This window comes from Rhea pennata, chromosome 1 (assembly GCF_028389875.1).
Source record: "Rhea pennata isolate bPtePen1 chromosome 1, bPtePen1.pri, whole genome shotgun sequence".
NCBI lineage: Eukaryota > Metazoa > Chordata > Aves > Rheiformes > Rheidae > Rhea > Rhea pennata.
The window spans coordinates 123,568,455-123,596,363 of NC_084663.1; the positions used below are offsets into that span (position 1 = coordinate 123,568,455).

The following is a 27,909-nucleotide window of genomic DNA, read 5'->3' on the forward strand; positions in this document are numbered from 1 at the left end:
CTATACTGGTTTGGAGGTTATTGATTGCCTGGTACCTGATGAAATACTTGTGAAGGCTCAATCTCTGGCAGTCATAATACAGTTAAGCTGAGCAACTTCTGCTCCTGTCCTTCTTATCATTTTAAATCCTCTTCAGAGTGAAGACAGATGAAGTGTTTACTTTTAACAGGAAGAATGTTTGCCTCAGTCTTTAACTCTTTTTTTAGTGTACCCCAAAAATCTTTGTCAGGTTTATACAATAATTTCCAGTAGAACTGCCATTTTTCTTATTTTTGAAATGAAAGCATCAACTGCAGGACACAGAAAGTGAGAATCCTTCTTCAAACACAGGCCAATTTTACACTTCTGTGTTCCTCACCACAGGTCCCAGACCACCATTTAAATGTACCAACTGAAAGTAGCCTTTCCCTTTTCTTGACACTTAAATGTGAATTTTTACATACTGTCTCCTGTCTTGAGGCCTTCCTTCTTTTCTGTTTTCCTCCTTTTTTTGCTTCCTGCTTACACTTCTTCCCTTGGTGTGTTCTTGCTACGTACCTACCTTGGTGTGTATCCTGCCTAATGCAGTGGAGGAGACAGCAGTCAGGGGGTGCTGAATTTGGATAATTGGTTTAGACTAGATGGATAACTTGTAGATGACTGATGTTGGATAATCTCTACATTATGTGCTTGGCTGAGGGACAGGCATTCAGCAAGTGCAGAAAGAACAGCAGATCTAGGGTGAAACTTGGGGGCTCTATAGGATAGTAGTTTTGGAGTCCAAGGAAGATGTGAGAGCCCTTAATTCTGAGTCTAGTGTGACAGAAAACTGTCATTTTGTATTAGTAGCAGAAAGTGCAATAAACTTCTTTTGGCTCTTAGGTCTTCTGGAGCACTGATTTTGCTGGAATACAGCATTTTTTGATTAGTATTTCTTGTGGGATTCTTTAAAAAGATGTTATGTAAAAACAATTGGTATTGTTCCTTGTTTCAGCTGAATCAAAGAATACTTTGCCCTCAACTTCAACAGAAGAGGTTGCCAAAGATGATTTCTCCCCTGCTAATGAACAAGATTGACATCTTCTTTCAGCTTTTATCCTAGCTCATTTTCTCATCTTTGGTGCAGGGCTGCCAAGAATTTTGCAACTCTGTTTGTGAATGTAGACGTCACTTCTGAACCCCACGAGGTCTCTGCCCTTTGGTTTTTGTGGTACGTGAAGCAATGTGGGGGAACAGCCAGGATATTCTCAACAACCAATGGAGGGCAGGTACTATTGACCATCATCATCTGCTGCTTTTGGGAGGTCATGTTTACACTTGGTTGTTTTGCTTGTTTATTTTAATTGAAAGCACAAACTGAGACTTCCATGATTTTGACCTAACAGCACACTCATAACTAGTTCTATTGACTTGCACATTAATCTGGATCTTACAACACCAGTGTAAAGTCTGTTCCTGTGTTTAAGGCATTGGCCCAAGGACCAGCAGATTTGTATTGGTTCCTGACTCTGACTTTCTCTTAGTCTCTGGTTAGAATACCTGCTTTGCTTATCTACTTTTAAAAAAGAGAGTATTAGTTATGCTTCCTTCTGTCATGAGGCTGATGCAAGGCTTACTACTTCAGAAGCAGCTAGTGGGAATAGTTTTGCAGGAGTATGCAGAAAGCTCCAAACTAATACTGGAAATACAGTCCTGAGCTGAGTTACTAAAGACACAAGCTTCCAAGGATCAAAGCTGTTAAGATTTTCAAATAGTTCTGAAGAAAATGGACACACTTACTTATGTATGATATTGCTCTAAAATATTTGAAAACTGGTGCATTTCAATAAAGTAAAGAATCAGCTAATGGTCTTCTACTGTGGAAATGTAAATTATACATAACTGATTATATTTGGAATAATTAGGGTTTTAGAAATGTAACTTAATTATAAATATGTAAATGCATAAAAATAAAAAAGACTACATTAGAATATATATTAGAATGCATTAAATACATAAATAACTAATTATGAATAAATTAATTATTAATACATTATATAAAATTTCTTTGAATCCTGCTGTATGTTAGAGGTGATCTGAGTTTAATTTGAGTTAGATTAGATATCACTGAATAATTTTTTGGTGTGAACTGCTTCATTTCTTATACCCTGTTATTTATCATGAGAGTCAGGGTTCCTGTTTCTGATGCACAGGGATAAGAGCAAACTCAACAAAGGTTTAAAATTTGAAGTTCTTCTAAGAAGTGTTACTGATTCATACAGGTCTGCAGAATCCATTTGAAGGTCATATAAGAATGGGTTTTCTCATGAGGTTGCTGAAACTTTTTATTTTTGCTGGTGGTAAGACAAAGAAGTGCAGAAGTTCACTGAACTGGAGAATAATGCAGATACATTTTCCAAGTGAAACTGCCAAACTTTCCCAGAAAAGTTTGATAATAGAAGATTGGGGTTGTTTTGAATCCCGAGAAAAATGTTTGTCATGATACAAACTTTACATGCTCTGCTGTTTCCACTTTGCTAAGTTGTCTTTTTCTGTGTTTCAGGAAAGGAAGTTTATTGGAGGCTCTGGCCAGATTAGTGAGAAAATGATGGAACGACTGGGAGGCCGAGTGAAGCTAGGGAAGCCAGTAGTCCGCATTGACCAGTCGGGAGAAAATGTCATAGTAGAAACTTTAGATCATGACTTATATGAGGTAATGAGACCGTTTACGTTAAAGCAAATACTTGTTCTGAGATGCTTGGAAATCTTTATTTTTTTCCTTTTTGGCTTCTCCAAAATTTTGTACCAAAATGTACAGGAGATAAGCGACTATGACAAAGGGTCACATTTTCTTGTTGTCCTTGAGTAACTGATGGCAGAGCTTTAAAATGGTGCCTGAAAAGCATGAAATAATAAAGTACATGTTCAAAATTTTCCCTCAGTAGCATCCTTCCTTTGTGTTCAGTTAGCTTCAGAAGGGAAGAGCTCTTGTAAGATGAAAATAAAAATGAAGCTTAATAATACCTTTTATGTGAAAAGCATTTGAAGCTCTGCTTTCCAAATTGTAATAGAGAATCCAGACAGAAAGGAGACTAATAGGCTCTTAAAATCATAGAATCAGTAAGGTTGGAAGGGACCTCTGGAGATCATCTAGTCCAACCTCCCTGCTCAGCAGGGTCACCTACAACATGTTAAACAGGGTTGTATCCAGGCAGGCTTTGAATATCTCCAGAGAAGGAGACTCCACAACCTCTCTGGGCAACCTGTGCCAGTGCTCCGTCACTCTCACAGGGAAGAAATTCCCCCTCATGTTCAGGCGGAACTTCCTGTGGTTCAGTTTCTGCCCGGTGCCTCTTGTCCTGTCACAGGGGACTACTGAAAAGAGGTTATCCCTGTCCCCTTGACACCATCCCTTCAGGTACTTATACACATTGATCGGATGCCCTCTCAGTCTTCTCTCCCCCAGGCTGAAGAGGCCCAGCTCTCGCAGCCATTCCTCATAGGGCAGACGCTCCAGCCCTCTGATCATCTTTGTAGCCCTATGCTTGACTCTCTCCAGTAGCTCCATGTCTCTCTTGGACTGTGGAGCCCAGAACTGGACACAGTACTCGAGATGAGGCCTCACTAGGGCCGAGTAGAGGGGCGGGATCTGCTCCCTTGATTGCTGGCAACAGTCTTCCCAATGCACCTCAGGATACCACTGGCTTTCCTGGCCACAAGGGCACATTGCTGGCTCGTGGTCAACTTGTCATCCACCAGTACTCCCAGGTCCTTCTCTCCAGAGCTGCTCTCCAGAAGGTCAGCCCCCAGCTTGTACTGATGTCTAGGGTTATTTTTCCCTAGATGCAGGACTCTGCACTTGCCCTTGTTGAACCTCATGAAGTTCCTCTCTGCCCAACTCTCCAGCCTGTCCAGGTCTCTCTGAATGGCAACACAGCCCTCAGATGTATCAGCCACTCCTTCCAGTTTGGTATCATCAGCAAACTTGCTGAGGAGGCCCTCTTAACACAGAAAATCTTCCCACTGGATTTATTTCAAGTGCTGGGGAAAGAGCCACTGCCCATCATTGGTATAGGTGGTTGTTTATATAATGCTTGTTTGGTGTTCTAGCAACCAGGATTTTGTGAGGGTTCAGTTGTACAATTCTAGTGATAAGGGCCAAAATTGCTTCAGAAGATATACCCTGTGACCTTCACAGATGTCTGCCAAGGTTCTTAGAGTGATATAGTTATCATGAAGCAGTGGAGGTTGTATTTAGTTTATTTATGATTTCTTTTCCAGGGCAAATACGTGATCAGTGCCATTCCCCCAGCTCTTGGTTTGAAGATTCATTTCAACCCACCTTTGCCCCCAATGAGAAATCAGTTGATCAACCGAATCCCCATGGGCTCAGTCATCAAGTGCATCGTGTACTATAAGGAAACTTTCTGGAAGAAGAAGGGTATTAAGTTTTAACTGAAGGGGATAGTAGGAATAGAGAGAGGGGGAGGGTATGTGGTAGCAGAGCATGCTTTGTTTTTAAGGGATGGCAGACCTTAAAAGGAGATTTCATACAGTTCTATGCCATTCTTGCCTTTCCCTGATTGAGAAACCTGAGAGTCTAGGTGGAAAGAAAGGGTGGATGCGTGGAGGAAAAAAAGGGGGGCAAGCATGAAGGGAGAGGTCAGGGTGGGCTCATGCCTGCTCCTTGTTGTCTTGGTTGTTTTTTGTTGTTCTCTCCTGTTCCTTCGGTGGCAGCTGGGTATGAGGTGAGGCTCTCCCACTCGTTCAGTAATGTAAAGGTACTAATGAGGTGTGATAGACAGTTTTATTCTGTCAGTTACCAGTCTGAAACAACTCTGCCTTTTGGGTGCATTATGCAGGATTCATTAAGGTGTTTTCACATAGACCCTTCCATCTGGATGTGTCATCCTGGGCTCTATTTATATACTGAATACTTCCACCTTCCTCTAATCTCATTTAGAACTCACTTGAATCTCAGAGGAACTGCTCTGTAGAGTTTATCCATTTCTCTTCACTGGTTGTAATAAGAGTCCATAGCCTTATTGTTAACATCTTCATTTGTCTGCAAATGTTACTTGCCCTTTGTCACTATGATATTACAGGATTTTTTTTAGTCAGTGAATGATTCGAAGAGTTCTGGATTTTGGCCTTAAGGTTTTGGGATGGACTGGTAAGAGGTGACTCCCATTCCTTGGTAAAACTCATAGTTTGCACACTGTGCTTTTAAGAATGATTGTTCTTCTTTGAAGAACAGATTTTCAGAGCATTGTATAAATATATCCTTGTATGTCTGTGATAAACGTCATATATAGAAACAATTGTGCCAGGAATATTTGAACCTCTTCAGTATCTGAGAGCAATCTGCTTCTGTGAAATAAAATAACTTACTAACTGGGTTGCAGAATAATTTATTTTTGTATCATAAATTCAACAACAGGAGAGTCCTTCATTGACTTTCAGCTTTAAAGATACTTGGAAAGGATTGGTAATTGTCATGACATCTAGATCTAAACTGTCTCTTCTAAATAGGACCTGGCACTTCTCAGAGCCCAGGTAACACTACACTGCCTTGTAAATCAGCAAGGGAGCTGCACCGTAATCTTTGCCACTTGATGGGGATGGCATTCCTTTTTTTTTTTATTTCTCGTTGTCTTCATTTTCATATCTTTCCATATTAGAATCACAAAATCAAAGAATGATACGGATTGGGAGAGGCCTCTGGATGTCATCTGGACCAACACCATGCTCAACACAGGGCCAATCTAGATCAAGTTGTTTAGGGCTTTTTTCAGTTGAGTTCGAAATATTTCAGACTCTCCAGAGCCTGTTCATATATTCGAATACGTGGTTCCTAACTACTTTCTCCGTATCATCACCAGATTATTGTGGTACCATGATCATTGAAGATGAAGATGCTGCAATTAGTCTGACACTCGATGATACTAAGCCTGATGGCAGCTTTCCTGCCATAATAGGGTAAGAGACAAAGAAGGTGTCTAGGTAATGTCTATTCATTTTGTCTTAGAGGAAATTTAAATGGAAACACTGATGCTTTGAAGGGGAAAACTTTAGTAAAATACACAGTTAAAGGGTTGAGTTGCTCAATGTATAGTGTTTTTGCTCTATGGCTTTTTTCCTTCAAAAAAGTTCTCCCTGCGATTTATTTGTAAATTTCAAAAAATAAAATTCTATTTTTTTTTATTTTCTTTTTCTCCCTATTTTTTCTCCTTTTCATTTGGCAAAATAGAAGATAGAGTAGAGAGAAGGAAGGAGAATAAAGATGAGGGAGAATGGAGAAATTTAAAGTTTTCTCCAAATATTTTGCCTCCCCCCAAACTTCTGATTCTTTAAATGAAGAATTTAGAGAATTTCTAGAAGTATATATTATTATTATTATTTTTTTATAGACAGCTAGGGAAGAATATATTCAATCTTAAAAAGTTATTAAACAATAATTGCCAGTTGCATCCCAAGCTTCACTTTTCATTGTTATATGCCCACATGTACTTCTGTATAAAATTTAGAGGATGAGAAAACAGCTCGTACAAATTTTCTAAACAAGACTACAGAGTGATTTCCTGTATAGTGAGTTCTGCAAGCAGGGTCCAGTGTGAGAGCTTGCATAGCAAGTACCATTACACAAAAAGGTGAAATGAGTATTTTGGATAGGGAGCCAAAAGCTAGTAGTGATGCTAGATAGTTGGAATCATAAGATACTACCATTTTAATCAATGCAGGATAGGTAATAACATAATAAAAGTGAATTGTTTGTGATCTTCCTTTTTTGTAGCTTCATTCTCGCTCGAAAATGTAGGAGACTGACGCACCTCACAAAAGAAGAAAGGTAAGGGCAAACACTGAAGGCTTATATAGAATCTGAGCTTATGTCTTAAATGACCAGATCAGGAAAAATAATGCCCTGTTTCCAAGGAAGCTGTCTGTAACTTTGTGATGGTACACAGGAATGCTACTTTAAGAAAGAAGCTCTCTTGTTTGTTTTTATGGGAATTACATTGAGCCATCACTGATACTGGCAGGAAACATTGCATTTAGTCCCTGCCCTTTGGAAACTCTCTGGAGTTTGGAAACTCTCAGGTTCTCAGTTTCCAACAGGACTGCTCTACTTACATGTACTCAGTACAAAAAACTGTCCTAAGCTGCTGCTCTAGGCTGGTTGCTAAGGTCACTTTTTATAGGAAGGGTCTGGTGCCAGCCTCATTCTCCCACTACTATCCCTGTAGCCTCCTGGAGGTGCATTGAGCACTTTGAAAGCTTGCTAGCAGGGACAAGCTTGGCTATTGGACTTGATTTTGCTAATCATCCTACGTCAGGCCCTTGGAGGGTCTTTTCAGCCATTGTAACTCACTGCAGCCTTGATGTGGCTGCTGTGAACTGGATCTCAACATCCTGAAGCGGTCAAAAAGCTGCCTCCAGCTCTCCACTTCTAGTTGTAGAAAGACACACTCTTCGACCGCGGATTAAGGTTTTTTCTACTGTCTTGTTAGAACACATACATGCATAGAGTAGTGCTGTTTCCTCTATTATTAACATTAAATTTTGAGTAATGAGTTTTGGTCTCACACTGTTTCACTGCACATCCTCTGTTCAGCCCTGGTGAGGCCTCACCTCAAGTGCTGTGTCCAGTTCTGGGCTCCACAGTCCAAGAGAGACATGGAGCTACTGGAGAGAGTCCAGCATAGGGCTACAAAGATGATCAGAGGGCTGGAGCGTCTGCCCTATGAGGAATGGCTGCGAGAGCTGGGCCTCTTCAGCCTGGGGGAGAGAAGACTGAGAGGGCATCTGATCAATGTGTATAAGTACCTGAAGGGATGGTGTCAAGGGGACAGGGATAACCTCTTTTCAGTTGTCCCCTGTGACAGGACAAGAGGCACCGGGCAGAAACTGAACCACAGGAAGTTCCGCCTGAACATGAGGGGGAATTTCTTCCCTGTGAGAGTGACGGAGCACTGGCACAGGTTGCCCAGAGAGGTTGTGGAGTCTCCTTCTCTGGAGATATTCAAAGCCTGCCTGGATACAACCCTGTCTAACATGCTGTAGGTGACCCTGCTGAGCAGGGAGGTTGGACTAGATGATCTCCAGAGGTCCCTTCCAACCTTACTGATTCTGTGATTCTATAGTCAAATTAAAAGCTACGAGTGTGCAAATATGATAACATTATTTTGACATGGAGAAAATACATTTATATTTAAAGCATGTCACAAGGAATACTGAGTGTCCAAATAAACATTTTATAGTAATAGCCAGCCTAACTAGAATACTTGTTGTCATCTCAGAATTAGCTTTGCAGGTATCTTTGCAGCCTGTGGATAATGGGCCTAAATGGGGCTGTTAATATCCCAGTCTCTTGAAATGACAGCCTGGTCCACAGAGTTCCTTCAGTGTTGGCAAAAATGGACAAAGCAGCTTTTTCTTCAGCATTTAGGCTTTGAAATAGTCAGTGACCTGCTGGGAGTCTCTTAAAAACAGTGCAAGTATTCTGAAATCCAGTGCATCCAGCATCTTAAGCCATCATAAACACCAAATGGTATCTCGCACTATGTGCCAACATACAAGATGCATCTGAGCATCTTGTATGCTCAGAATGGCTGTTTAAGAACAGCCTCTATTTCTGTGAAATGAAGGAATGCCGTAGCATGTATAAGGCTCCATTAAAGACAATCTGCTTTCGTGTGGGTGTTGAAAGTATTAGCATGACTGACTCTGCTATTGCCTATAGTTAAGTTTTAAACAGCAAGATTTTGAACATTTGTCTTTTTGAGGCATAAACCTTAGATTGGGAAAGACTTATTTTGGGGGGATAAGAAATGGTTATAAATTATGCTTGGGTTGATACCCAATAGATGTACCTCAGTTTGGGGCCCAGAGGTGCTTCTCTGAATCCTGCCTTCCTTGTCCCAGCTTGTCAAGGCAGGAGCCTGCTCGATGAAGCTACACCTCCTCCCCTGTACACAAGTATGACTATCCTTTCAGGGGAAACTGTAGTCCTGGAAAAGGTAGAGCATGATCACCCAGGATGCACCCAAGTAGATGAGGGCTATGCTGTTTGCAGGGAGGAATCTCTTCTAACTGTGGCTTCTTGCGGCAATCTGCAGAGGAGCAAGGTGGGCCAGCTGTCTGGTGAGATGTGGTGCTCTCCAGTTATCTAGAGCTGGGCTCCCCCTTTATCACATTGTCAGCAATGGCTACGATTTTCAGCATTCCTTGTATGGGAGGAATGGCATCTAGGGTTTGTGGCAGCTATTTCAAATCATAGCCTGGAATCATACAAGAGGAGACAAAAACTTTTGCAGCCTGAGCCAGATTTAAGGGAGTGAAACCCACTGCTGTCTTCTATCTGGTGTTCTCAGGCCAGGTGACAATGAGTAATTGGAGTAGTTAGATTACGTCCCATCTTTCATAGCTGTGCAATGAAGGTGGTGGCATTGTGCACTGCCTTGGAGTAAAAGACCAGGGAAAAGAGCTGAGCGCAGGCACTTCTGCATCATAGCAGGGAATCACCAGGCAGACTAATTCTCAACAGGACCCTCTCTGGCCAGCCCTAGACATAACATTCCCCTTATCAGATCTGATGACAATTTCATAGTTGAATCCAAGGCCAAGAAATAAGGGTTTTACTCATTGCATATGCTGTATTCAGTATATTCCATGCTAGCAATAGCCCATAAATAAATAACTGTTTAAAGTGTTCTAGCACAAAAGACACAGATTTCGTAAAAGGCCAACATATCTCTAAGAATTTTTTTTGTTAGGGTAAATGTCCTCACTGACAGATTATTATTGGTACAATTCAACCCTTTGGAAACTGAACATTTTTTTTTCAAGTAACACCTTGTTATCAATTAAATAACTCCTTACTAGGTCAAAATTTCTTTCATATGAAGAGGTCATTGACCTGAAAGTTAATATTTACTTTTTCATAGCTATCTTAAAGTAACTTTGTCTTTATTTGCAATATAGTTAGCAAACAGCTGTGAACTTTTATCTTTTTGAAGCCCTGCAGCTGACCTGACAGCCTCTGTTATGCCATTTCCAGGCTTTTTGGAGGGTATGCGAGTCACACCTGCAGGGCACAGGCAGATCTCAAGAAGTGTTCTTCACCCCTGTCATGGGGCTAAGAGGAGCAGAAGTAGATGGATCCCAAGGTGATGCTCATTTTCCTGTGAGCCCCATAGTGTGACCAACTTACTGGAAAGCAGAAGGTGATGGGCATTTGTGAGGGGAGTGGGCAGTCCCTAGCAGGGTGTTTTGCTGGAAAGTGCCATTGAAATGTCTCTGGTTCAGACACTGTGGGGGTGCTGGTGGTCTGCAGGGCACAAAAGTCACTGCTTAGAGGGAGAGGGACGATATCGTCCCTTTAGGTATGGCTATTGTGGGATCTCTCTCACCCTGAGACTGCCGAAGAATGTCAGTATTTACCTCTGGCAGCTCTGGAAAGCCCCCTGGCCGGGCAGTACCTCACCATGCATTTCTGCTGCTGGAGCAAGGAATGGGCTACTTTCCTCCTGGCTGACAGGGCTGCTGCAAGACTTGTCACCTGAGAGCAGTGAAATCATCCCAGGGTCACAGCTCTTTTGAATGTTTGCAGCCTCCACATTTTCTACTCAAGCACCAACCTGCACAGAAGAACACCTTATCTAAAGCCCTTCAGTTCTTCCTGTTCTTTTTCTCTTTTTTTCCTAATCCTCCCTCAATATGCTTCTTTGAGTTCAGCTGCTCATAGCTGAGCTCCTGCAGAGCTGGGTGCCTTCATACTGGAGCATATTTATGGATTCCTGGTGTGCTTATATAGCTGTAAGCGTAGCTCAAACACCTACAGAATTTGGACTGATATATTTCTGCTGTGCTTTGTGCCCAGCATAGCATGGAATGTGCTTGCAAAAATAAATCAAATAAATGTCTTTCTAGTGTTATTTTTACATAATTGTTAACTGTTGTTTCATCTTCATCTTGGTCTATTTGGGAAGTGGTGCAGTGCAGCTAACAGTAAACAGAAAGATCCAACAGCTTGTAAGAACAAACTTTATTGCATTTAGGGTTTGATACCGAGTGAAGTATGTTCGTGGATCTGTAGATTCATACACTAAAACAGGAGGAGATTTTATAGATATATAAATAAAGTACTGATTCTTTGAGAGCCTCAGGCTATCGATACCTATGCCTTTGTAGGAACAGATCATAACTTGGGCTGTCTGTCAAGAGAAAAAGTGCAAAGCTTCACTTCTTTCTTTTCCTGACAGCCTAAAGGACCTTTGGGTAATATATGACTGTGGGCTGCTAGAGGTGTATTGAGGAGACAGCTTGCATAACTGGCACTTCTACAACACAAGAGTTTATTGAATGATAGAGTTATTTCTAAAGTGATCCAATCCAGAGTCTGAGCAATTAGGATAGACCCTGAAGGGCTGAAACCTCAAGCTTAACCAGATATTAATGCTTGTTCTCTCAAAAATAGAGCATGTTAGCAGCAGTTGATTTTACTTACAGAGAAGTTTTTGTTGCCTTTTTTTTTTTTTCAGGAAGAAGAAGCTGTGTGAACTTTATGCAAGGGTTCTGGGATCAGAGGATGCTTTGCATGTAAGAACAAAATATACACCACAGTGTCTCTTGTCAGACTTCACAGAATGGTAAAGTTGGAAGGGACCTCTGGAGGTCATCTACCAACCATCAGGCAAGGCACCCATATGGGGGTTGAACCCACAACCTTGGCATTAGCAGCACCACGCTAGCAGTAACCCACCTTGTTGAAATGGGGAATGACAGAGTGACACTGGAAAGCAGCTGTGTTCTGGCAGAGTGCTCCCTAGCATTTTGGAAAGGTACCTGCTGCAGGGGTGCCCGTTGCTTTCTGTAGAGGAGCAGAGAGGACGTTGTGGCAAATCTCACTTTGTATTTGACACTGAGAACAAGAACGATCTTATGAAACAATGAAAAACACAGGCATTGTATGCCAGCTTCAGTGGTAAGAGTGACATTCACAATGGTTACTACTATGCCATAAATCTCAGTTGTCTTCAGATGCAACAGGCTTGCCATTCCCTCTCAGTCCTCAGTCCCTCACAGTCTGTGTCCAGCATAAAGTTTCTTCTTTTACTAGTTGTTGGCTGCATATGCTTTTCATTTTGCCTTTCTCTTGCCTTCCCTGTAATGGTTAAATAGCTGATAGGATTTGTGAGTTCTCAAACTTGCTTTATGTTATTAATGCCCATTATCCTTTAAGGATAATTTTAGGTGAGTTGGATGTTGTAGATATGAGTCTCAAGATCATATCTTTTTAAACATAGCAATAGAGCTACGCAAATGCCATACTTCGCATTTTTGAACAGAGTGTGCTTGTATCCAATGTGCATATTGTGAATGTTATATGTGTTTACATTAGAGATTAACTTCATTTTACATGGCTCTAATTTATGCTCTAAGCATAAATTTATGTTGACAGATTAAGAGGATTTTGTCCTACAATGTCCATATTAGCTTGTTTACAAAAAAAAGCTAGCTGTGTCTTGAATTAAGATTTATTATATCTGATCCATGCTGCATTAAGAAACTTGTTAAATGTACTTGTCTTGTCAGGCATTGTCATGCAACAAATCGTAAGTTACTCCTCACTGCAGTCTACTCAGTTCTTTTTTTAGTTTCCTCAGGACTTTGTCCATTCCTTGGAGTGAATTAATCTCTGTTTTTACAGCCAGTGCATTATGAAGAGAAGAACTGGTGTGAAGAACAGTATTCTGGAGGGTGCTACACAGCATACTTCCCACCAGGCATAATGACTCAGTATGGAAGGTACAATGTCTATTAATGATGAACTTCAGCGTAGTAAGATAAGACCAAGTTAATAAACAACCTTAGAAAGGATCATAAATTCTCTGTCGCTCTACTGGCTTTATACTTTTAAAATCATTAGGGAATGTTTTAAGCAGGTATAGCTTACCACTTCTCTCCATTGGGGTTTATGATGGATGAGTACAGTAACTTAGGGGCTTTTTTCACTTCTGTTATTCAGTGAATACAGCTGACTTGGAAGGGAGTGTGGAAGTTTTTACGATCTGTTTACAAAACAGGTTTTTGGTGTTTGAGATCACTGTTACCATTTCCAGCACATCTTTCACTGGTATTTTATAAATACTGGTAGAGAACAAAGTCCTGCCAACACTGACTGTTAGGAGTGATTCGTATGGCCTGTTCCTCTTAGGAGATAAACACTTACTGCATTAATCAGTGTGCCATTGTCTACAGGCCTCTCAGACATATTTTTTTTTCATGAAAATAAGATTTACCAAAAAGAAAAAAAGGCTTACTGATCAGATCAGTGATTGCATTTCAAATGCCTAGTTTTTAATGTAGTATCGTAGATCTCCTTAAAGTTTAAGTCTTCACAATTTAGAAAAAACTGAGAGCAGCGAAGCAGCTGTAATGAAGAACACACAGAGTCCTTAGATTTTAAAATAATTTTTGTGATACTAATTGTTGCAATTTCTGGCAAAAATGAATAAAAGATACCCCCCTCCCCCATTTTTTTCTTATTATTTAGATATCATGGGACTATACTTCAGAATGCTGCACTGTGAAGTCTAGAAAGCCAGTGATGACTGGCACTGTTTTTTGGGATGCTAGCTAAACTCGTAAGATAGAATAAGTCTCATCTCAGACTAACTGTCCTTTACACTTTCACAAGTACTAGATCATTATCTAGAAATAGCATTACAAGGATCACAATACAGAAAATATGAACACTGCTGTGTCTGTTGTAAAAGGGAAATGCAATGCAGACTCCAGCTCAAGCCCCTGAAGTTACTGTCTTTCAGTTTTCACTGTTATTTAAAACGCTCTTACTCTAATCTTTGCCCAAGGATTTTAGTCATCTTTCTTAATGTGGATGATGTGACTTATTGCTTGTCCCTCTCAAGGATTCTTCGGCAGCCCATTGACAGAATCTATTTTGCTGGCACAGAGACAGCCACTGAGTGGAGTGGATACATGGAGGGGGCTGTTCAGGCTGGAGAAAGAGCAGCCAGAGAGGTAAGACACAAACCCAAAGTAAAAAGCACTGTCAAGTATCCTGTGTAAACTGGGTAGAGGCCAAATGGGGACTGAGTGTTGCCAACTTCTGTCATTCCAAAATCTTGATGCAGATCCCTGATAAGGGGATAGGCTTCAAAAAGAATTAAGGTTATGCATTTAGATTTGGAATATTTAGGATGTACTCTGGCTATTTTATCAAACTCTTCTGTTTCCAGGAATTACATGTTTCTTTATTCTTTAATGGGAAGATTCTCAGGCATTTTTTTTCCCCAGAAATGGGTGCATTGTGTTGGTCATCATACTGAGAGACCTTGGTCGTTAGCCTCATTTGTAATAGCTCAGTTCTGATGGTCTGCAGACCAGCAAGCCCCTTCCTCAACTGTTTCTGAGCATTACTATCGATTTAGTGCCTTATATATAGTCCTTACGCAAAGACTTAAGTATCTTGCTTGATAAGAAGGTGCAAGTTCCTCAAATATTTTTCGTAAATGTTGCAGTTTCTGAAGCAGCAAGAAAAATCTCGTCTTTTTTTATGAGGGGAAGGGAACCTTATGTATACAAACTATAGTCATAGAACAGAAATTTGTTTTGTAAGGGATCTGGATAGTTCATATAGTCAGGGATCAGCTGTACTTAAACTGTCCCACATATGCAGGTTATATCCAACCTGTTCTTGAAAACCTCCAGAGGTAGCACTTTATGACCTCTCTAAGGAGGCCTCCACAGAGAAGAGACCTTAGCAGAGAAGTTGGCCAGTGAGCTTGACTAGTAAAAATGTGTTGTTTTTCCTTTTCTCATTTATTTATGACAGTTAAAAATCCAGTGTAGGGATGTTTCTCACCATTTTAGATAAAGACTTGACAATATTCCTGAATCTTGTCTAAAATAAAAGCCTATCTTAAAAGAATGCATATCTAGTTAAATGTACAAGGGACTGGAATAGGAAAAAAAACATTAACAGCATCGTCTTCATTTTATTTTACTTAAAATCATTTTGCTGTCTTTCATTATTATTGTTTCAGATAATCTTTCTTCTTCATCCCTGGTATCTTTGATACTATGAATGATTACTTTTCCAGTGTGAAAGTTTTCTTTTCAATCTTACTTTTCTCTGGCTGAAAATGAGGTCCTGCCATTTCTCACAGGATCCTGTTCCTTTTCCTACACCACAGTAAAATTTGCAAAACAAATGACTCCTAGCTTCCTATATAGGTTGCCCATTCAGTAGCTGTTTGATACACACCTCTCTTGTGTACTTAAGTGTGTACTTAATTCTTAGGCCTGCTCATATTACCGTATTCACATAGGACTAGTCAAGGTCTGACATCTCACATTGAATAATTAAGCATGGTGAGGTACTTCTGTTGTTTTTACTTTCTCCTAGGAGGAATATCTTACTAAATATCAGGCCTCCCCAGAAATGACTTGTGCAAAGATCTGGTTTTCTTTAAAATTTGAACACACAGAGATTTGTTTGCTAAGTTATCTTAATCAGGCCAATAATATTTTAAAACAAAAATTGAAACCCAAACCTTTTGCCCTTTGGAGGAATGAATGTTACTTACTATGAAATGTTACTTATTTTTAGATACTGTTTGCTATGAGGAAAATCCCACACAGTGAAATTTGGAGGCCAGAACCTGAATCAATTGTAAGTCTTTCTGTATTAAGTGGATTATTTTCTTTGATACTACTGACGAGATAAAATTCTGTTGGTTGTTTTTTAGATAAGTTCTTTAAACCAAAACCACCATGATCTTTCTGTTACTCACCAAAGCTACCCTTTCCTGAACAGAAACATGATAGAAGTCCAGAGAGGGCTCCCCTCTACTGATTCAGTAACATGGAATTAAAAAGAATTGTATTTTTTGCCTCTGAATCCTTTTCATGTGTCTCTTTTTCTTCCTTCTAAATGGAAGAAAATTTTGAGACCTTGTACTTTTTGATAACATGAACTGTCTCAACCCATTTTTGTTTCTGTTGCAAGATGTTTTAGATTTATATCCTGCCCACCTGCTCGTGATGGTTATGTTGTGTTAACAATGGATGCTCTCTCCACAGGATGTGCCAGCTCTGCCCATTACTACAACCTTCTGGGAGAGGAACTTACCATCTATACCAGGACTGCTAAAGCTGATTGGCTTTTCCACTTTCTTCACCTCTGTGACAGCTGCAGGGCTATTTGCCTACAAAAAAGGACTTCTGGTTCGAAACTGAAAAGGTGCCAAAAAAAAAGCCTCACACTTACTGTTTTATTTTATTCAGAGTTTTTTTTTTTTTTTTTTTTTTTTTTTGGCAAATACTTCCCTGTCTCCAGAATCAGATCATGACTGGAGAAGGGGAGAAAACAGTAGAGAGAAGTTGCTAGAAGGGAGGTATGAATAATAAAGGGGATCCAGACTGAAAAAGCACCCCTTGAATCCAGGCGTACTTCTAGCAGTAATTTTTTGTTGTTGGATTTTTATGAAACCCTGTCAAGCATTATCACCTTGAAGTTTTTAATCCAGATCTCAGAACAGAAGTGACAAAAATACCTCAATAAAGCCTGTTCTGATATAATTTCCAGACATTTTTACACTTGCATCCGAACCATACCCTGAACTCCAAGTCTTCATAGGCACATCCATCTCTAGCTGTAAACAAAGTATTTCTGCCCATTGTCTCTAATTGGGAAAATAAATCCATCCTGATCAGCCATACTGCTTTACACTGCTTCACATTGGCTGTAGTCTGGAGCCTGACAGTTTTTTAGGCAGAGAAGATCCGATCTCACACAAGGATGCATAAGCTCTGCCCTTACAGGCAGCATGAGCATAGCTGGCTATCTCAAAATTCAGCTCCATTGCCAAAGGCAGCAAAGACATTGTCTTTAACTCACTGTGAGACAATTATGCTCTTGGAGATACTAATAAACTATGGGCATATTTGCATAGTTTAGATGGATAAATTTAGACTACCATTTCAAAAGATATCCTGACTTGTTCTTTAGGTGCTGCCTGGGCTTCAGACATTAGTGAACAACTCAACTGAAAGATCTCCACCAGCAGCATGCATGAACTAATTAATTATTCTTTATTCTCTTTATTCTCCAAATGGAAATCCACTAAACTACTTATAAAGCTGTAATATTTGTGCATGAAGTTCTGACCTGCCCTTATGTTTCGTTCTTTTAAACTTCATGGGTCAGTTAAAAATCTTTTTGTAGCTGCAGTTTGGATTTTATCACAACAGAGTATCACAAAAGAGTGTCCTATAACATATCCTCATTTTAAAATACATCAGGGAACTTTTTAGACATAAAGATTCTTCGGTCAGAAAAATAGTGCAGTACATATGGCCTTTCTCATTGTATGACACAGAGCATTAATTGGCTAAGACATTTGTCAACCTCAAAGTATGCCTAAATTACTTCTATGTGGGCTTTCTGTCTGTGTGATTTATTTACTAAAAGAATGAAGGACCCAGAGCTGAATGGGAACTGTACAAGCTCAGAGCTTTTGCAGCTTAGGTAATTCTTGGGCCAAAAAATAGACATAAGAACCTAAATTTGGGAAGATATTTTTAAAGTCTTGGTCTAATATTGATAAGTTTTAGACAGTGAATACCTACTTATGTAATACATATGGACATATAAAGAACTGCTACATTTGCAGAATGACTTCCTGCAGAAACTGCTTGAAATTCAAGTAGTTTCAAGTAGTCAATTCCCATTTCTGCCCTAGAAATACTCTGCAGGTCTGGAAAAAGGGGGCAAACCCTTGAGACTGATAAAGACGGGTTGCTTTTATTCATGTCCAAAATGTATCTGTCTTTATCTTTTTTCGCTCCTGAATCTGGAAGAGTTTTTTTCTAGTCTAACAAGAAAATGCTCTGTGCCACAGGAGTAGAAAACCCAAGGAGTAACAGAATTCAGGCATAGGTAGCACTGATCTGAATCATAACCAGAGCTTCTCACAAGCCTGGTCAATTTTTAAAAGGATGTGTGTATAGATATAAACCTTTCTTAGTTTCAAAGTGAAACAAAATGGGAGAAAAAAAGCCCATGAAGAAAGCATTTCTTATGCTATCTGTCAAAAACAAAAGTTGGAACTGTCTGAAATCCCAAACTGAATTTGAATCCCCTGAGATTTCTAGCTAAGTCTTATGGATCTGGGAGGTCTGAATGCAACGTTTGTAATAACACTTAAAAGTTTTTGACTCTTTTTCCAGACTCCGTAAACATTAGGAATTCTCTCTTTGACTCTACAGCAGTGTCTTGCTAGGATTAGGTTGTGGAGTCTATGACCACTATATGATTAAAAGCAGGTGTTAGCTGTTGTTTTCTCAACATCTTCCAAATAAAAGGAAAATATGACACTTTGTGTATGTGTATGCCAGTGTATGGAGAAAACTGATAAATGTAGATAGAGAATTGAAAATTCATTCCCATGAGTAGCGGGAATTGTTAGCACTGGTTTACATTTTAAAATAACTTCACCCTAAATCTTCAAAGAGGGAAATTGGGTTTGGTTTAACTGGTATTTGACAGTGCTGTATTAATAATTTATTAACATGTTTGATGAGAAATCCAATGCTATGAAAAAAATCCAGCAATTTTCCAACTTAAAAAAAATGCATTGTAGAAACAACCATGGAAATAATAATATTTTTCTGTTATGAACTGATATGTGTAATCATGTATATTTTTTAAGGATCTTAATTTGCTAAAAAAGGATGGTTCACTTGCTTGTACACTGTTCCAATAGCAATTATATATAGCAGAAAATGTCAGGTCATAGTGTGAAAATCTGTGTTAATCAAAATGTTTGAAAGCTACTTGTATAAACTACTCAACAATAACAAGGGAGGGAACAGTCTGAGTCAGCCCCATATCTTTCCTTAAATGATATCTTTTTCTCAATGCAGATACTGATTCCAAATAACACATCCAATGTCAATGAGAGACATTGATGATACTGAAATATATGTCTAAGCGTTGTCCATAATTGGAATCCAACGTCTGGATGAGAAACAAGAGGCTTTTGTTGAAATAATCTTGCTGCTTCTTCAGTGGGACTATGATTTCACTTGGATAAGCTTTATAAAAGTGCAAAAATTTAAAATCTTTTTGAGATATGAAAGAAAAATATTTTCGTGGAAGAAGGAATTCTATGTCCTACTAGACTGCTCTGATGCAAAAGGGAGCCAGAATTAAATGACAACAGAGCTACCAGTACTCTCTGACAAGAATTAAACGCACTTAAAATGCAGATTACAAGTGCCCACAAATACACCTTTAAACAAACTAACATTCCCTCTTACAATGACCATGTTGATCTCATAGTTTATTCTTCAATAAAGATAAAAACAAGATGGCCAAAGTGATCTTACTTTCAAAGTATCTCTACAATTAAATTGTTTATGCATTGTCATAGACTGCAGCTTATAGTGTGTCTCCTGTGAACAAGTACAGATCAGTGTTAAGTGGTGCCTGCCTCTATGTTTTGGGAAAAAAAAAAGTGACTTCACTTTGCAGGAATATATATGCTGTGTGCGTGATGAATTTGTGCCTTTTATAACTGTAGCATTTTCTCAAGTGCCTCTGTGGTGACTGTTTCCTTTGATTTTCTTCTTAAGTTCCTGTTTCAATAGGCTCTGCAGGTATTTTTATCTGACAGTTGTGAACCTTTTTTTAATTGTAATTAGAATCAATAAATATTATCATGTCACATTACTGTTTGAGGCTTTTTCTTCACGAATCTAAAACCTTCCTTCTGATTTGGTTGTGAATGTAAGTATTATTTAGTAACATAACATTTCACATACCCAAGTGACACCTGTTGGATATCTTTAGATTTTTTTCAGTAAACAAAGCTCTATAAAGAAAAATACATACATTCAGCAATAATTCTTCCTAAAATAATGATGGCCAACTGCCACGTCTAGAAAGTTGTTCTTATTATTATAGGCAGGCTTGGAGTATCACCATCTGAACATCGGAAGAAACAGACCTTGTGCCAAAGAGTATATAGTGTAAACATATGACACCTGGAAGGAAAGAGACAAAATCATTGACCCAGTTTCATCCAGCAGCTCAGTGTCAGTGCTAGTAATATAATACATCTCTCCCTAGTCTCAGTGCGGCATCATTTACCAGAACATGTATGTGGAAGGACACCTGTTTTTTATCAAGTTACGAAAGTCAAGGGTGGTACATGGCAGTTAACTGGCAAACATATGCAATCTTGGAAAGAGATGTGTGTTTTGCACAAGAATACTGGAAAAACTTTAGCCATCTGTGTAAAAAATGCATCGAAAGCATGCAATGCTCTTTGTATAGGCCTAATTTTCAGTATTACTTACAAGTTATAAAGGGATACAAAGACTATAAAAGTGAATATCATCAGCTAATCCTTTGTATGCTCTGTACATCCTCCAAGAAATGGCCAGAGCCAGCAATGCATTTCACAGGCCCTCAGAACAGCTAACAAATAGTTTTACCTCTTAAATGTTACTGCTCTGGGTCAAATTTAAACTAGTCTTTAACCCTTCGCTCAGACACGTTCCATGTCATCCCAGAGGAGATGCTGAATATTTTCTTTTTACAAAGCTTTCAGAGTATATGTCAAAGAGACTATGTCAGTTGGAGTAACACGTCATTATTTCCAGCAGTCTAATCCAGATCTGGACATTCAAATGCAGTAGAAATGTATTTTGTATGACATCTACACTAATGACATGATTCTAAATACTAATGATGTGATTTCCTGAGAAGCCAATTAAAAATCCCACTAAGTGTTTAGGAGAGAGTAGAACAGCTATATGTTTGTAAATTGTTCTACTAAATCATTCAAAAACCTACTTTTAGTATGAGAATTGAGGATCATTTTTCATCTCACCTGGTATAATTATAGCAATCTAGTCTTCTGAAGTAAATCCTGAAATGTTTGAAGGACTGGTTAAGTTTGCTTTCTGGCTCAAGCCAGGACTTACTCCCCTCAGACCTATAGAGTTGCCTCAGACAAAACACCCAGGAAAGAAAGTCAAAACTGGCTTCAGATTTTAGGGAAAACAGAAGGAAATAAAATCACTGCACAAATACAGAGCTGGAGTACAGTTCAGTATCTATTGGAAACAAGGGCAGGCTTTCTGTTTCATTTAGACCAATATATTAAGGCCCAGCTTTTTGCCGCCTCACCTGAGTTACTTACAGGAATGGGACACCAAACTAGAATTTTTGTCTCTTCAGTCCTCTTTAGTGTAGTGAATGGGCAGAGAGGTACTTCTTTCATGGTAGTTCAGTCCATCTAACACAGGAGACTTTTTCCCTCTCTCTCAATATTGGAGGATACCTAAACTGACTTCAATGTCTCAGTTAAGTGCTTCAAATATATGAGATGAACTCAGTTTTGAAGGAGAGTTTTCTACTATGCATGTTTCTCTTGTTCTGCAAAGATGTTATTGATACAGTTAGATATTTTCAAAGAGTATGTGATAATTAGACACAGAGACAGCAATTCAGGAGCCTAAACACAGTTGTCTTGTGCTTTTTAGACATCTGAGGGTACATTGTCTGGCCTCCAGCTGCTGCTCCAGAAGGTTGCAAGTCTTAGTTAGGCTGTGGCCATGTGCTGTAAACCAGTTCCATGCAGATGTCACAGGCAAAGCTTTGATACAAAATAAGACAGCTTCCACCTCTCATCAAACACTGATGACAGATACTTAAATGCTTCATGAGGATGTTTAACTTTGGAGAAATGCAAGTAGGGATGGTGTAAACTTCTCTGGTGTAAGTAAATGCATTGTATGTTAGCATGTATTGCATACTTAGTATGCTAATGCTTATGCTTAGCTGTCCTCTATGCAAACTGGTCATACAGTCATTTTGCTTTTCCCCGGAAAGAAAAAAAAGGCATAATGTTTTAATTAATGAGAATATATGGATTTGCTAGTAGAGCTCTCAGTAGCCAAGTCCCAGTTTCTGCTGTAATAATAATACAACAGAGTAAGATAGTTTCTAAGTTTATTTTAATCTGAATGATTTGTACAGTCAGTAGCAACAAGCTGTTTTGAAGTTAGGCTAGGAAAAGTTTTTTAAAAAAAGAATTGTAAATAGCTGCAATGAAGTGTAAAAGACTTATTAAAAGTCTAGTCTGTTGGGTCCTTACCTGGCGCAATGTTAGCTCATCCCAATTTTCTGTTCTCAGTCTTGCTGAAAAGAAGCAAACTTTTTTTGCTGAAAGATTGCTTTAAATTTTTATGTCCGTTGTAGGCCAAGTCAGTCTTACACCATGTTTTAACATACTGTGAAAGATATCATTTTGCTTTTAGACATAAAAGGTTACTAGCCAAGGTTTGATTTCTGCTATGCACACAGGAAATTCTCTGTTAGAAATTTTTAGAGTCACTCTTAGTGGAATGACTCTAAGAAAAAGTGATCTGTGACCATCCAACTGTACTTAATTTGGCAGTCAACAGGTTCTGTAGAGTCCTCCCTTCAACTTGGTGGCAAAAAAGACTCATCCAAATCCAGGAATCTATTTGTCTTATCTAGAGCAAAACAAGTATGGGCAAATAAAGTTTATTCTCATCTACCCAAGGATATAATGTCATTGAACACCAATAGTAATTCTGTGGGTTCTTGTCAATGCAGCTTCCACAGCGCAGCAGAGAATTGCTGAAGCTGCAGTCAAGATAGTGATACCCAGCAGAAGCACCAGCCTTTGGCTGACTGGGTTTGTCAGATAGCTCGATATGTTCCTGCACTGCAGCCTAATGACATTCGCCATGGCACTCAGATATGCTCTAATACTTAGAAGGAAAGGAAATGAGGAAAAGAAATTAATAATGCACTGAGGCGTCCTTGGCAGCTCTCAGGCTGTTCACTTGCAATTTGCATATGCTCCAAGTTGTAAGAAAACACTTTGCACAGCAGTGCTGCATTTAGAAGAAATTACATTATAATTACTGTTTGAGATCTGAGGTAGTGAGATGTCCCATCATGTTGTGCAGTCATTGGCAAACAATTGAAACGTATGCTTGCACTCAATCAAAATCAAGGGGAGATATTACTCCAGCCTGCATATGCCAGTTCAGCCCAAAATGGAAGGAAAATATTAAAATAAATTAGAAAGCATGTTATTTCCCAGTGATTTCTTTATGAGCTGGACCTTGGCCAGTTAGAGAGCTTTTTTAAAGGTGGCATATTTGAACCAACACCCCTAACTATCTTTTTAAATTAGAATGAGCCTCAGAGCAACCCCCTTTGCAGGGGGAAAGAGTGCTTACGTGCTTTTAGGGCTTCACTCACACTTCGGTTCCAACTCCTTGGTGTCGCCAAACAGCAGGAAAGACTTAAGCTGTCCCTTGGAGAAAGTCTTGCAGAGTCGGCACAGAGGTGGTGCAGCAGACATTCCACTGCTCTGATCTATGTCAGCATCTGGCAAATGCTCAAATGCTCAGACACAGAAACCAGATGGCTAGAGCCTACTTCTCTCTGCTTTCTCCAGTGTAACATAAAGGAGCTTGGAGACAGGTGATAACCAAGCCTTAACGTCTAGGATTGCATACCTTTCCTTTAGTGTATTTTTATCCCAGATTTATCCCAGATAGATATTTTGGGTGCCTAGCAGGAATTGTAAGAACTAACGCAGAAATATCCATGGGGACCTTTCTGAAAACCAAAGCATTAAGCTTTGGCCATGTTTTTGTTTGTGAAGTGAAAAAAAATATATATTATTTAGCCAGAAGATGGCCCCATTTATTTCAGTGTTCAATACTGCTGTGTTGTGCTTCCATGCAGAAAGATGTCTTGCCATCCTATATGTCACAGCTGCCTAGAGCCTGGAGGCCTATGTGTTTAACCAGTTGTCCCCCTCAAATGCTGGGCTCTACCTTTTATACTTTAGCTGGAAACTCTGGATTTAACCAGAGGTTTGATAAAAATGACGGTGTTTAGGCTATGATCCAAATAGTTTTGACATGAATGGTCAGGAAGCAGATTCCACAGCCTCTCTGGACAATCCGCTCCAGTGCTCTGTCACTCACACGGTAAAGACATTTTTTTTCCTTGTGTTCAGGCAGAGGTTCCTGTTTTTAAATTTGTGCTCATTGCCTCTTTCCCTGTCACTGGGCAGCACTGAAAAGGGTCAGGCCCCATCCTCTTGACACTCTCCCTTCAGGTATTTATCCACACTAACAAGACCACTCTCTCAGTCTTCATTTCTCCAGGCTGAACAGGCCCAGCTCTCTCAGCTTTTCCTAATATGAGATATTCCACTCCCTTCACCATCTTAATAGCCCTCCACTGGATTCACTCCAGTAGTTCTATGTCTTTCTTGTATTGGGGACACAGCATCCTAGGTATGGCTGCACCAGGGCTGAGTAGAGGGGTAGGAGCACCTCCTTTGACCTGCTGGCAATGCTGTTCCTAATAGAGCACAGGATATTATTGGCTGTCTTGGCCATGAGGGCACACTACTGGCTCATGGTCAGCTTGTTGTCCACCAAGACTCCCAGGTCCTTCTCCACAAAGCTGCTGTCCATCAGATCAGTGCCAAACATGTACTGGTGCATGGGGTTATTCTTCCCCAGGTACAGGACCCTGCACTTGCCTTTGTTGAACTTCATGAGGTTCCCTTCTGCCCATCACTAGCCTCTGAAGGTCCCTCTGAATGGCAGCACAGCCCTCAGGTGTGTCAGCCACTCGTCCCAGTTTGGTATCATCAGCAAACTTGCTGAGGAGGCACTCTGCCCCTTCATCCAGGTCCTTGATGAAAAAGTTGACCAGGATGGGACCCAGTACTGAGCCCTGGGGACTCCACTAGTCACAGGCCTCTAACTAGACTCTGCTCCTCTGATCACAACCCTCTGAGCTCTGCCTTTCAGCCAGTTCTCAGTCCACCTCACTGTCCACTCATCTAACCCACACTTCCTGAGCTTCTCTAGGAGAATGTTATGGGAGACAGTGTTGAAATCCTTGTTGAAGTCAAGGTAGACAACACCCACTGCTTTTCCCTCATCTACCCAGCTAGTCATTCCATCATAGAAGGTTCTCAGGTGATTGGTTAAGTATGATTTCCCCTTGGTGAATTCATGCTGACTGCTCCTGATCATCCTCTTCATGTGCATGGAGACGGCATCCAGAGTAAGCAGCTCCGTTACCTTTCCAGGGATGGAGGTGAGGCTGGCTGGACTGTAGTTAAAAAAGTCCTCTGCCTCATTTTCAATACCATCTTGAATAACAGCTATATCTTCTTAAACTGCAGCAGTGGGGCTCACAGTTATATTTCAGAAAGATGAAGACTAACAGTGTGAAGGTATAAATGACAACATCTGTAGTGTGTTGATAAAGTCATAGTCAGCAAAAAATTACCTCCCCCCCTCCCCATATGATCCTTTCATGACTATAAGGAAGGAAAAAAAATCACATTTTCTATGACCCCCTGGAAGAGGAGACAGGGGCAGCTCAGAGACACTGCTGACCTTCTCTGGGACTCAGCAAGCATGCAATGCTGCTCTGTCAAAGCTACTCTTTCCTTTTATAGGTAATGGCTCTCTACTCAGGAAACATTTTTTCTTTGCCCTTCTGAGGTATTATTCTGCCTCTGTGATGTAAGATGAGGACACACACACATACCAAAAAAAAAAAAAAGAAAAGAAAAAGAAAAAGAGAGAAAAGAAAAAGGGAGAACAGAAACTCAGAAGTCAAGTGCTACAAATGAATAGCAGAACAGTGAATGCAACTGGAGCCCAAAACATTGATTGCCAAATGCAGGAGCTGAGTGGAGGAAAAAAAAAGTTACAGTTCACTAACAAAGAAAGAGCACATTTAATTTCCCTGTCTGGATTCTCACCAAGGTGAAATTTGCTTTCTGTGTGTGTGGAAAGCAACTGTTACAGGGAACATTTACATAGTAAAATTGGTTGTTTGTGGAGGAGAAACAACCCAAAAGCAGAAAAGAGAACTGACTAAAATTACATTTCTATAGAACTGGACTCTCTAGATTTGTCCATTTCTACATTTCTTACTGCTTGTTGTCTGGTATGAACACTGAGTTGTGTTCTGTATAAAGAACATAAAAATAGTCTCCAGCTTGTTCATGGCACAGTTTCTGTCTAGAGGAAAACACTTACTGGTAGGCAGCAGAATCTGGTCAATAGGGTGTGGGAATCGACTGGTGGGAAATCTGCACTTTATGACCCTTGCAAGCTGTATAACATCAGTCAAATGCCTCTGGGTGGTATTTTATTCAAACATATATGATAATTTGTGACTAAGGTCGGGGCTATGTTTGATCTTGGGACAAGTGATCAAACAGAGCAAAACCAGCATCTAGTTAAACACAGAATGGCCTGATTGGATGGGTGGCTATAAAGAGGTGAGGCACAGACTGCAGGGAGTGATTTCATGGAGCAGTTTTTAAGGTTGGCTCTGCTGCCCTTTATCACCTGATGGGGACTTGGTTGTCCCTCTTCATCAAGGAGCAGAGATGGTGGGACACTACTGTACTGGCAGCAAGGTTCATGGTCATGGAGCTGCTGGAGCTGGGCCATATGTGCCCACGCCCTGCTGCTGTGATAGGCATGCAATGCTGTGCCACTCAGCGCAGCGTGGTTCTTGGGATGTGGGGTGCCTCCTCGAGCTCTCACGCAGTAGATTTCCAACCAGGAGGCTTGGTATCAGGTGCCAAAATGGGCATTTTGGGCCACCTGCCTGCATGGAGGAGTTGTGTGACGGGCAGGGGATGGAAAGGAAGGAAAGCTATGATGGAGATAGGGTGGAAAAGAGCTTGCCAGGGCAGTTCTGCACCACCTTTCCACATGCAGCTGTGCTGCTTATTTCATTATGAGTCTGTCTGGAGTCTTTTTTTTTTTTTTTTTTCTTTTCCTCCTCCTCCCTTTTCCATCTGTTGCTCCCACAGCCACTGCTTGCTCTGCTCTTTGCTTTATTTACATGCAGCAAATAGCAGCGTTTTTAGCTGCCTCTCTCCCTTTCTCCAGAGCTATAAATGAAATCCAGCTCCCACCACAGTGCTCAGGGGTTTCATAGGGGCCATCACTCCCTTGCTGGTGCCTGTCATTGCCACCTCACCTCTTGCTTTGACAGAACAGAGCACTTCTGCCCGGGGGCAGCTGCTGAGCCCAGCCTCCAAGGAATAGAGTGGCAAAAAAACATCCCTATGCCAGAGAGAGTGTCAAAGGCTCTCCCACCCCCTCACCCCTGGCCTGGGTGAAGACTCTGCTTAGCTCCCAGTGGAAAGAAGTGTTTCAGCCTCTCTCATTTTATAATGGCAATGGTTCTTCTTAGGAGTTGTCGGTGGTGATAAACTCAATCCCATTCTGTTTCAAAATTGGTCTAAGATACCTGGCTGTTTAATATTTAAGCTAAATGTTTAATGTTTAAACAGGAAAATTGTTCTGATTGTCAAAGGGGCATTAAGGCAGAATGGAAACTGGTCTATAATCTCTGACAGGCACAAATGCTGCCCCTTTTCAGTAGCAGCATGGTGCCTAGGAGCTGCCAGAGTTTCAGAAATACCAATTTTAATCAACCTCTTTCATTTCATTCGCCTTTTACCATTCCCACAGCAGTAAGATGTGCTTTTTCCCTATGAAGTGTGGAGCATTGTACCTGGCTTGTTAAACAGTCTGAGTCTAATTCAATTAAATTATACTTGTACTTCAAAACCCAAACAAATTGAAATATAAACGTGTGTGGAAAAGGTGAAAAGATGGGCTGGATGGTGTCAGCCACAGATGTACTTCAGTTTATCTATCTGGCTTCCCCCTTCTATGTGCACAGAAGCTCTTTTTTTGCTGTGAAAATCAGAAGTCAAATTTCAAGTCAAAAGATAAATGAATGATTCCAACTGCTGTAAACGCACATATGCATGAATGTTTTGAACAGATAGGGATAGTGTTTTT

The 27,909-nt window shown here is 40.2% G+C and overlaps 1 protein-coding gene across 1 annotated transcript in view; it reads left to right on the top strand.

The window, feature by feature from the left end:
• Positions 1–19,712, top strand: part of MAOB (monoamine oxidase B) — a 51,758-nt gene extending 32,046 nt beyond the window's left edge. The window contains exons 6-16 of the mRNA XM_062599591.1: positions 1,106–1,247; positions 2,522–2,671; positions 4,240–4,399; positions 5,841–5,937; positions 6,752–6,805; positions 11,499–11,556; positions 12,668–12,765; positions 13,890–14,001; positions 15,593–15,655; positions 16,066–16,225; positions 18,910–19,712. Coding sequence (XP_062455575.1) covers positions 1,106–1,247; positions 2,522–2,671; positions 4,240–4,399; positions 5,841–5,937; positions 6,752–6,805; positions 11,499–11,556; positions 12,668–12,765; positions 13,890–14,001; positions 15,593–15,655; positions 16,066–16,221 — 1,090 coding nt within the window. The 3' untranslated portion in view covers positions 16,222–16,225; positions 18,910–19,712. The remainder of the gene's footprint in view (positions 1–1,105; positions 1,248–2,521; positions 2,672–4,239; positions 4,400–5,840; positions 5,938–6,751; positions 6,806–11,498; positions 11,557–12,667; positions 12,766–13,889; positions 14,002–15,592; positions 15,656–16,065; positions 16,226–18,909) is intronic.
• Positions 19,713–27,909: the final 8,197 nt, after the last annotated feature.